General features: G+C 38.1%; 1 protein-coding gene across 12 annotated transcripts in view; it reads left to right on the forward strand.

Moving 5' to 3' along the window:
* Positions 1-12224, forward strand: part of Chd9 (chromodomain helicase DNA binding protein 9) — a 270300-nt gene that overhangs the window by 244671 nt on the left and 13405 nt on the right. For 8 of the 12 annotated variants that reach the window (XM_029562042.1, XM_029562044.1, XM_008830056.3 and 5 more), the window contains 5 exons: positions 176-339; positions 2259-2531; positions 3405-3573; positions 6922-7061; positions 8244-8465. In XM_029562042.1, the coding sequence (XP_029417902.1) occupies positions 176-339; positions 2259-2531; positions 3405-3573; positions 6922-7061; positions 8244-8465 (968 nt within the window). The remainder of the gene's footprint in view (positions 1-175; positions 340-2258; positions 2532-3404; positions 3574-6921; positions 7062-8243; positions 8466-12224) is intronic. The other 4 variants (XM_008830058.3, XM_029562047.1, XM_008830057.3 and 1 more) reach the window with 3 other exon arrangements.

The raw sequence follows: 12224 nt of genomic DNA on the forward strand, positions 1-12224 counted from the left end.
AGCCACTCTGGCTTAAAGAGCATAATGCTCCACCAGATCAGGGAACATGCCCATTTCTGAGTTACCTCATTTAGGGAATTGTGGTCTCCCCATTGGGCCTTTGAGAATATATAAGATTATAAAACTGTAAAATTATTTTATGCAGTTTTTAAAAACTGATTATAATTGTTCTTAGCAGAAGGTACCCCTCATGTGAAAGCCTATGATGAAGAAAGTGTTGCATCACTAAGCACTACCCAGGACGAGACCCAGGACAGTTTCCCTGCAAACAATGGGACACCAGAGTCTGCTTACCTTTTACAAGGTGGATATATGCTGGCAGCCTCATACTGGCCAAAGGTAAAAGAATACGTTCTTGTCGGGATAGGTAATTTTATTTTTTTATTTTTCTGTTTAGCTTTAATGGTAGATCTTTTTTTAAAAAAAATCTTACTGAATTTTTGTGTATTTCATACAGAAAATCATCTGTATACCCTCTTCCCCTTTGGTAATCTCCCATAGTCCGTCACCTCCCACCCCCCAACACACACACACACACACACACACACACACACACTGGAGTTCATGCATTTTGTCATTTGTGTTAAGGCCTATTATGTAAGGTTAATGTCGCTAGATATCCCTCAGTGCTAGTTCATCCACCAGGGTTTAGTCAGCCTATCTAGAGTCTCTTCCTTGAAGAAGATCAGCTCTTCCTTACCCAGCAGTAATCAGCTGCCAATAATTCTTTGATTAAGATTGGGGCTTACTGTTCATTTCCACAGTTCTGTGCTGGGTTTTTGTCTGTCTAAGTTTGCATGGGTCTTGTGCATGCTGACACCATTGCTATAGATTTGTATGAGATCTTTTTTTATTAAGACATGGTCTCACTATGCAGCCTTGGCTGACCTGGATGGAACTCTCTTTGTCACCCAAGTTGGTCTCAAACTTGCAGAAATCTGCCTGCCTCTGTCCCCCTGAGTGCTGGGAGTAAAGGCGTGTGCCACCATGCCTAGCCTAATGGTAGATGTTCCTGTGTGGAAAAATAGGTCAGTGTAAATTTATAATGATATTTTGTTGTTAGCATAATAAGTATAAATGTTGGTGCCGGAGAGATGGCTCAGCAGTTAAGAGCACTGACTGCTCTTGCAGAGGACTTGGGTTCAATTCCCAGCACTACATAGCAGCTAACAACCATCTGTGGCTCCATTTTCAGGGATCTAATGCCCTCTTCTGACCTCTGTGGGCATTGCATGAATGGGAGCACTTACATGCATACAGGCAATATACTCATACACATAAAATAATTAAAATAATGAAGTATTTTTTAAAATATAAATTATAACTAAACTAGTTATAAATATGTATGCTTCTCAGACTGAATGTGGTAGCCCGCACCTTTAATCCCAGCACTCAGGAGGCAGAAGCAGGCAGATCTCTGCGAGACTAAGGATAGCATGGTCTACATAGTGAGTTCTAGGCCAGCTAGTGCTATAGGGAGACCCTGTCTCAAAAGCAACAACAAAAATTGTATAGTTCTCACTGTAACTTTAGAATGTTTAGAATGAAGATAATTAATTCTTACCTTCAATTAATATTCAAGTGATTCTTTATGAAATTGCCTTCAACTGAGTGTCCTTAAAGAAATTTATAGTCATTAGTTGTAACCTACAAAATGGTTCATTTAAAGATAGGTACATTCAGTGATAAAAGAAGCTAAGACTGGATTAATATAATTCCCCCACTATGTGAAGAGTACAGGAACCTTAAAGAATGAGGTTGTGAAATGAGAAAGGAAGAGTCCTGTTCTCTTTTTATATTTTTTTAAATAAGGAACCTTTATTACTTTGTTATAACAAAAACAAAAGAAGGCTCCATTTAGTAGAATATTTGCCTAATATGCACAAAGGCTTTCGTTCAATCTCATGTACCACATAACAACTGGGTGTGGTAGTATGCCTCTATAATTCCAACATTTGGGAAGATCTGAAGTTCAGGGTCATCCTTTCAAGGCCAAACTGGAATACATAGGATTCTGTCTTTTTTTTTTTTTTTAAGGGATTAAAAAAAAAAATTACAATATAATGCTTTTGAACTTCACCAAAGAGAATTTGTAGTTGGTTAATTTACAAAATATAATATATATATGAGAATATATTTGCATACCACACACAGTATGCCTATATCTGGATTAAGCCATTAAGGCTGTTAGACTATTTAATCTCCAAAATTCTGGTCTAATTGATAAACTAATACTTTGATGTTACATGCTTTTCTAGGATCGGGTAATGATCAACCGATTGGACAGTATTTGTCAAACAGTTCTGAAAGGGAAGTGGCCTTCAGCTCGAAGGAGTTACGATGCTAACACGGTGGCTTCTTTCTATACTACAAAACTGCTGGATAGCCCTGGAGCAGCAACTGAACACAACGAGCCCAGTGTTCCCACTTCCCCAGGTGCTGGTGTCAAAGAAGAACATGAAGAATCACCACAGATGTCAAAGGTGAAGAAGCATGTACGAGAAAAGGAGTTTACAGTGAAAATCAAAGACGTATGTGTATTTTTATTGCCCTAGGGCCTGATTGCGATTGCGGTGTGCAGCATGCTTTTCCTGCAGATGGCTGCCTGCTCTTACTCTTCCTTCCTTCACATACTTGTCTCCGGGTACCTGGACTGTTTCTTTTCTAATATCAAGGTTGTTAAGATTGAATATTCTACTAGAGGAATCATCATTAAATATGTTTTTCTCCTGAAAATAGTTCTCCTGCTGAACAAGATGCTCTCTTAAACAATGTGACAATTTCTGTTTGGTTCTTTTATATAATTTTTACATGGTATGTTAGTATACATTCTCTTTTAAACATAGCATGCCCCATTATCAGTGTGGCTTATTTTGATATCGTCTTCGAAGTTTAATTATTTGGAATCTAAAATATGAGTGAGATTGAATGCGGTGGTGTACACCTGTAATCCCAGCACTTGCAAGACTGAGGAGAACTAAGGATCTGAGGGTGCTGGGACATAGTTAAACCCTATCTCAAATGAAAAGTACACATATGTATATATGTATGTGAGTCATGTCCTAAAATTGTCAGATGAATAATGGACTTAGAGAATGTCTATCTGAAACTGAAAATGTTAGCTACAACGTACTTGTCACGTGCAAAATTTTGTGGGTTTGGGGGATTTTTTTTCCCTTCAGAAAAGTGAATGGCACCAGGGTTTTTTACATTTAAGATAGAAAATTTTGTATTTGTTATAGAAATTTATTGATGTATTTTATTTGATTTGTGAACAAGAGAACTTCATGAATATATCAGGGATTTTGCCTTCTTTTTCTAAGTAAAATGTTTCTCTTAATATCCTATTGTAAGGGTTTTGTTAACATTTTTCTGTCTTCATAATGGTGTTTTCCTTTTAATAGGAAGGTGGTTTGAAGTTGACATTTCAGAAGCAGGGGCCTGCTCAGAAAAGACCATTTTGTAGTGAAGATGGTACTCTGGGGCAGCAGCAATACCTAACTCGACTTCGGGAGCTTCAAAGTTCATCGGAGACAAACCTTGTCAATTTTCCAAAATCTATGCCAGCATCAGGTAAATATACAAGCAATAAGTTTTTATTATGAATATTCTATGGTATTTCCAAATCCCCTTTATAAACTTCACAATAAAACTTCATTTTTCCTGTAATGTTAGACTCCTCTTTTAAGTCTGTAGTCAACATAATGTTAAATTTACTATTTATTGAAACATGTATGTATGGTTGGGGTTTTTGTATATATGCACATGCTGGAGATCAAATTCAGGACTTCTTAGAGTTCTTGTATCTTAAAGAATCACTTTACCACTGAACTGCACCTCCAGTTCTATTGGAGCATTTTTTTAAATGTGTATGAGTTTTTTTGTTTTTGTTTGTTTGGTTTTTTTTTTTTTTGTCTTTTTGAAGAAGGGTCTCCCTGTAGCCCCAGCTGTCCTGGAACTCACTATGTAGACCAGTCTGGCCTTGAACTCACAGAGATTCGCCTGCCTCTGCCTTCCAAGTGCTGGAACTACAGGTGTGCACCACCATGCCCGGCGCGTATGAGTTTTTTACATGCATATATGTAAGTGTACCATGTGCATGCAATGCCTACAGGGGTCAGAAGGGGAACTTGGGGATCTGACCCACTCTCTAGGCCTCTGCAGACATTGCACAAATGGGTGTTTTTATGTACATGCACACAAACACATGTATTCATAAAAATAAATCAACCAATCAAAAAACTGTTTTTTAAGAATTGAGAATTATGTTTGAGATCAGTTGTCTCAGTGTGTTCACCAACATACCGATTTCCCCAAATAATAATTTTCTATTAAAGCACATGAATGAATTGAAATTCCTTTATACCTTCTTCTTTTTGTTTGCTTCTTTTTGTTTATAGAAACAGGGTCTCTCTATGTAGTTCTGGCTGGCCTATAACTGTAACTTACTGGGTAAACCAGGACTCAGACTCAGAAGATATCTGCCTGCCTCTGCCTCCTGAGTGTTGGGGACTAAAGGCATGCACCACTACACCTGGCCTTCCTTAATCCCTTTATGTCACAAGGCTGAGAACTGTGTACTTCAGTAGTAAAGTAAGGCTAGTTGCCACGCAGTACTTGAAAGCATTTCAAAACTTACTGTACGTAAGCATACTGTGTTGGACTTATTGGGAATATGGCGTTATTGTACGTGTTATCTTGGTCACTCTTTTCCACTCTTTTCAATTGCTGCTGTTGCCACTTTGTATTTATAAATTAGTTTGGCTTCATCAGCATGGATTCATTAGCCACTCAGCATATTTTCCAGCTATTAGTCTTCATATGTGTAAGAACTATGAGAACCTGAGTTCAGATCCCTGGCACCTACATAAAGGCTGGGCAGGTGTGGTTGCCCACCCCTAATTGCAGTACTTAGACTTCAGCAGGGAAGCTAACAAGACAAGCCAAATCAGCAAGCTCTGGCTTCAGTGAGACACCCTGCCTCATTAAAGAAAATGAAGAACTATTGAGGAAGACATCCATTGTCAACCCCTGACCTCCACATGCACATGTACACACATGCACCCACAGATACACACTGCCAGTCATGAAGTATAAGTTCTGCATACTATGCTTTAAAGTAATTATTTTGTGATTGAGGAGCTTTTTTTTTTTTTTCTAAAATGTGAGGACAAATGGGAGAGATAAGTTGTGTGCTCTCTTGCCCAACCTAAGTGGGTCTACAATCCCCACCTTTATCCTGCTACATCCTCTATAAAATTTGATCAGTACTTCCATCATGTGAAAACTTATTGGCACTGCAGCAGTTGATTGTGCATTCACCTATAGGTTCTATAGTAAAAGAGTATATATATTATAATATTATACCATAAATATAATTTACATATTTACCATTTCTGCACTATATGTGCTTATTATATTATTGATATTCTGTATTTATAGTAACAGTATAAATATGGGGACTTGGAGAGATGGCTCAGTTACTAAGAGCACATACTGCTCTTGCAGAGGACCCAAGTGCAAGTGACTTACAACTGCCTATAGCTCGAGCTCCAGGGGACCTGACACCTTCTTCTGGACTCCCAGGGTCCCTTTAGACACACACACACACACACACACACACACACACACGATTAAAAATTAATAAAAATAGCCAGACATGGTGGCACATACCTTTAATCTCAGTACCTAGGAGGCAGAGGCAGGTGGATCTCTGTGAGAGCAAGACCAGCCAGACCAGCTATGTTTATATGGAGGCCCTGTCTCAAAAAGAACCAAAAATAGTAATAAAAATAAAATCTTAAGTATGATATATAATTGTAATTATAACACTAGTTTTAAAGCTGTACAAAACCATGTTAAAGTCTTAGATATTAATACTCTGTAATTATCTAAGTATTTTATATAATTCATCTTAATAATTGTAAATGTGCAATCTGGATCTACCTTCCTTCCCTCACAGTTAGGAAATTAATTAACATTTCTCTTTTTTAGCTTTCTTAAATGGGGGCAGGAAGAGGAGGAAAAGTTTTCTTTTTTCTTCTTTTCTTTTTTTTTTTTTTGGTCTTTTTGAGACAGGGTTTCCCTATAGTCCCAGCTGGCCTAGAACTTGCTGTGTAGTCGAGGCTGGCCTCAACCTCACAGAGATCCACTTGCCTCTGCCTCCCAAGTACTGGGACTAAAGGCATGTATCATCACGCCTGGCTGAAAGGTCACATCTTTTGAGGTGGATTAAATAAAACAGCATATATAAAGCAGCCAGTAAAAATTAATAAGCGATTATCTGGACCATAGCAATCACCCTCCAAATCAAGCACCACCTCCTTCAGGGCAGATGAGACCATATTAAATTCTATTTACTTTCTTGAATTTATTTTTAAACCAGCTGTGTAAAATAAACCTACATATTCTTTTTTCCTCCTATGGTCCTTGCTAATTATTAAGCCTTTAAATTTTCAACAATTTATAATGCAACTATTTAAGACTTAGAGTTGGATGTACTTTGGTATATAATAGAAAGTCCATGTTTCAAGCCCTTTGTAAAATATGAAGAAAAGTGTTCTTTTAGCATTCTGTGTATAACTATTGTGAAATATATGTGTGCAGTTTTCTAAAAAATTAACATAAGCCAGGTAAGGTGATATAATAATCCCAGAGTGTGGGTTGCTGAGGCAGGAGGTTTAGGAGTTGGAAGCCAGCATGAGGTACATAGTGAGAGATCTGTGTCAAAACAATTTTGAAAGAAACCTAGTTTACAGATTTCCAAATTTTGACATTGACAAATGGATAAGGTTGCTTAAAATTTCCAGAACTTCATGATTTTGGATATATAAAAACGAATTATTTCTATATATATTTAGAAAAGTTATGTTCATTGTGTTTAAGTTTTTAATCACTATTTTATATTTTTAATTTGATTAGGTACTTCCATTCAATCAACCCTTGGTGCCAATGGAGTGATATTAGACAACCAGCCTATAGTGAAAAAGAGGCGGGGAAGGAGAAAGAATGTAGAAGGTGTTGACATCCTCTTTTTGAACAGAAATAAACCACCTAATCATGTAAGTAAAAAACACTTTTATTTTTTGGTGGGGGAGGTCTTTTTGAGACAGGGTCTCTGTAGCACCAGCTGGTCTGGAGCTCACTATGTAGAGCCGGCTGACCTTGAACCCACAGAGATCTGCCTGCCTCTGCCTCCCAAGTGCTGGGATGGAAGGCATGCACCACCACACCTGGCATAAAAAATAACTTTAAAATTATTTATTTGAAAGTGTAAAATTCAATTCTACTAAGTATACATATTTCTAGTTTGTGTTTTTAACATTTTATTTTTGCGTTCATGCATGTGTGTATATGTGTGTACATACATGTGAGTGTAGGTAGCCACAGAGCCCAGAAGAGAGCATCAGATCCCCTAGAACTGGAGTTACAGGCAGTTGTAAGTCACCTGATGTAGGTGCTGGGAACTGAACTCAGGTCCTCTGGAAGAGCAGAAAGTGTTCGTAACTGCTGAGTCATTGCTCCTGCTCCTATATATTTAATAGTAAATAATAGTAAGGAAATTATAAGTCTACTACATATTTGGGCTGTATCAGTAGAATTTGACACTGTCTAAAATTCATAAAAATTTTGTTTTAAAGCCTTGGTACAATTTGTTTTATTTTGTGTGTGTGTGTGTGTGTGTGTGTGTGTGGCTTACATGTATGCAAGTGCACCTATGTTGTGCAATGCCTACAGAGGTCAGAGGGCGTCAGAACCCCTGGAAGTGGAGTTATAGATGGTTGTTAGTCACCACATGGATGCTGGGAATTAGTGTTTTGCCTACATGTATAGAGCTGCACTATATATGTGCAAACCCAGAGGCCAGAAGAAAGCATCAGATCCCCTGGAACTGGAGTTAATAAGAATGGTTGTTAGCCGCCATGCGATGCTGGGAAGCAAACCCAGGTCCTCTGGAAGAGCAACCAGTGCTCTTAGTCTCCAGCCCCTTCACAGAATTTTACACAATACTTTCTACTTCAAAAAAAGAATTGCTCTGTTGAAGCTGTGCAGGGTAGCACATTCGTGTAATCCCAGTATTCAGTATTCAGGCCAGCCTAGTATACACACTGAGTTCCAGGCCAGTCAGAAATACACAAAAGGCCCTGCCTGGGAAAATAAAACCACTCTGGTGAACTAAAACTATAGAATAGTAAAACGTTGAATTTTTTATAAAAAAATTTTAATTTGGTGTTTTTCTACAGTTTACTTTAGGCTTAACAACCTCACAGGTTTCCACGGGGATAAATCCAGCATTATCCTGTACTCAGCCTCAAAGAATTCCCGATATAGAAAGTCCAGTTCCAGTTATTAATCTTAAGGATGGGACAAGACTTGCAGGAGATGATGCACCGAAGAGAAAGGATTTGGACAAATGGCTTAAGGAGCATCCAGGTTATGTGGAAGATTTGGGAGCTTTTATTCCAGTAGGTACATTTTAAAATCTTGGTAAATCTTGTTGCTTTGATTCATCAAACCTATAATGAATGAAATACAGATTTTCATCCACTTTTGCTAAATATATGTTCTAAGTATCAGAAAGAAATAATTATCACCTTTCTCAAAATATAGTACAGAGTTGGTTTCCTTTCTGCATTTAATAAATAATCATAAAAATCACTGAGGTCAGGTGTGGTAGCTCACACCTGTAAGGAACCCCAGCTTTCAGGAAGCTGAAGCAAGAAGATTGTGAGTTCATAGCTATTGTCTTGATAACAGAAACTTCAATATAGACTGCTAGATTTTGCCCAGTGAAGGTTGCAGTGGTATATAACTTCTAACCCTTTTTCTCAAGAAGTTTATTTTAAAGTAATAGTAAATATTGAATATGATTGTGCCTACCATTGTACACTTTACATTCATTATTTCATTTACTACGACTGTATTAAGGCAATATCATTAAAACTTTTATAAAGAAATTCAAAGATAAGAATAATTCGATTTAATTCGCATTGTTCTTATCATCTAATACACTATCCATGTTTTGTCTTCTGGGCATGTGCCTTCCTTAGAAATTTACTGTTTACTTTTTGGTCCTTTACACTCAGACAGTAATTACCAAATTTCCACGTTTGTATGTAACATTTCTTTATACTTTATATGGCACATACCCTCCACAATGAATGTTGTATCAGTGAAGCTATATCAGTGTACAACCCCATGAACTTCCTAAGCACTGGGTCTTACCTGTTTGCCCCAAGACTGTGCACTTGAGTCCTCACACATAGAGTAGTATCTGCCTTCCTGTAAATATTTCTAAATCTGTAATTTCAAAAATTAAAATTTTAAAAAAAATATTTTATTATTTTTTTATTTTATGTGTATGAATGTATTGCCTGCATCTAGGTAAGTGCACCCATGTCGTGCAATGCCTATGGAGGACAGAAGAGACCGTCGGATCCCCTGGAACTGGAGTTACGGACAGTAGTTAGCTGTCATGTGGGTGCTGGGATTCGAACTCAGGTCTTCTGCAAGAACAAGCAGTATTCTTAACCACTGAGCCATCTCTCCAGCCCCGAATGTTACACTTTTCTAAGGATACTTGCATTAGTGGCTTGTTGAATCTCACCCACTGTTGTGACGTCTCTATAGCTAAATATTGTAGGATCATCTATTTTATGCTGTAAAAGAAGTGTGCATAAAGTGCCGTGAACAGGTCTGAGAACAGTTAACTGCCTAGGTAATCACATATATGGAACATTAAGAAAATTGAACAGTGGATGAAAAAAAGAATAAACTAGCATTGACCAGTTTAACATACGAAGAACTTGTTCTAGGAATTGTAAAACAATTATGAAGAGAATTAAAGGGCTGACTATAGGGTATATTCAAAAAGCTGGGACTATCTGAGGGCCCAGAGTATATGTGAGAGTGAGGGGGAGAGTAATGGTGAAGAGTCAACGACATGAGCTCAGTAAGTCCAGGCCGTGCTAGACTGTTAGACCAGGCAGAAGTGTTCAAGCATTAGTTTCTTGGAATGTTATTACTGGTTGGAAATAGCTACAGACATCAAAGCCTTCTTTGTCAACAGTTAAAGAGGAGAGGGGACTGGAGAGATAACTCAGTGGTTAAGAATACCAGCTATTCTTTTGAGGACCCGGGTTCAATTCTCCACACCCACATGGCTGCTATCAACCCTCCATGACACCTGTTCCAGGATATCTGATACCCTCTTGTGACTTCTGCGGACATTGCCTAACCCAAGTGCACTTACGTACGTGCAGGAAAAACACTCATATACGTATAATAAATATTTTTAAAGCAGTTAAAGAGGAGAGTCGATGACTCAGTACAAATAATTTTTATTTATTGTCAGACATAAGGGTTTGAGGTTTTGTTTTGTGTTTTGTTTTCTGTGGTTTGGTTTGGTTTTAGGACAGGATCTCCCTGTAGCCCCAGCTGGCCTGGAACTCCCAGTGTAGACCAGGCTGACTTAGATCTGCCTGCTTCTGCCTCCAGAGTGCTGAGATTAAAGGCATACACCACCATGCCCAGCACTTGTTTTTTTGTTTGTTTTTATTCTTAATCATTTTTTTTGTCATTACTGGGATTGAACTCAGGGCCTTATACATACTAGTCTTTATCATTGAGCTGTATCTCAGTCCTGGATATCAGTTCTCAATCCGTTTTATAATCTGTCTTTTGTAGTTGGTAACTAAATGTCTTTGAGGTAAATAATCTCTCTGAGCCCAGATTTGTAAAATAAAAATAATACCTCTAGTATTAAGGACTACATGAGAAAAAGGGAAAATAAGAGAAATGAGAGCCCTCTAGAACAATTATAAACTGCTTTAACAGGACTTAGTGGTACATTCCTGTAATCCCAGGATTTAGGAGGCAGAAGCAAAAGGATCAAGGTTCAAAGACAGCCTTGGCTACATAATGAGTTCAATGCCAGCCTGAGATACCTGAGTCCAAAAATGAATGAATGAATGAATGAATGAATGAATGAATGATCATAGCACATGGGAAACCTCATGGGTTTCTCCTGAAATTTACTGGAGGAGAAACTTAACAAAAAAACCTTCACTAATGAGAAAGTAATGAAGGCTCTTTCAAAAGAACCCCCTCCATGATTGCTGGTGGCATCTTCAGGTGTCATTTAAGGAAAGAACTAGCAGAGTTATGTTCAAGAACCAGTTGGGAAAGACCCTGTCTCCACACACACAAAAAAAACCTAAAGCTGGGTGTGGTAGTACAACCTTTAATCCTAGCTCTGGGTAGGGAGAGGCAGGTGGATTGCTGTGAGTTCTAGGCCAACTTGGTCTACATAGTGTGACCTGTCTCACAAAGGCAGGGCTGGGGGGAGCAGCAATGAGAGACTGTTACTTTCATGGAGAACCAAAACAAGGACCATTGTGATAGACTCAAACAAGTTTTCAAATACCTGATTTGAAGAAAAAAATTATTGTAAAACTTTTCGTAATGTATTTAAAGTTGGGTTGGAGAAATGGCTCAGCAGTTAGTGCTTCCAGAGGACCTGGTCCTGTCCCTAGCAACCTCCATGGCAGCTGGACATTGCATGCATGCACATGGTACACACATATATTTTTAAATTTTATGCGCATGAGTGTTTTGCCTGCATGTATGTAAATGTGGGCATTGCATATATTGTATACTTACATGCAGGCAAAACACTCATATACATAATTTTTAAAAAATTTTTTATTTATATGAGTATTTGCCTGCATATATGTAAGTACACCACCTGTCATGCAGTGTCCACGGACACCAGAAGAGGGCTTCAGATCCCCTGGAAACAGAGTTAAGGATGTTGTTAGCTGCCATATGTGTGCTGGGAATTGAACCCAGGTCCCCTGCAAGAGTAGCCAGTGTTCTTAACTACTGAGCTGTTTCTCCAGACCACACATATAAATTTTTTTGAAATTAATTTTTAAATTTTTAAAAGATTTATGGGACTGGAGAGATGGCTCAGTGGTTAAGAACACTGGCTGTTCTTGCGGATGACCCAGATTTGAATCCCAGCACCCACGTGTCAGCTAACAACTTTCCGAAACTCCAGTTCCAGGGGATCCAACGGCCTCTTCTGTCCTCCATAGGCATTGCACAGCACAGGTGCACTTATCTACATGCAGGGAATACACGCATGCACATAAAATATTTTTAAAAAAAAACTTTAAAAGATTTACTTTTATTATTATTATTTATTTTTAAATTTTATGTGT

This window comes from Nannospalax galili, unplaced genomic scaffold (genome assembly GCF_000622305.1).
Source record: "Nannospalax galili isolate Female #2095 unplaced genomic scaffold, S.galili_v1.0 scaffold274, whole genome shotgun sequence".
Classification (NCBI taxonomy): Eukaryota; Metazoa; Chordata; class Mammalia; order Rodentia; family Spalacidae; genus Nannospalax; species Nannospalax galili.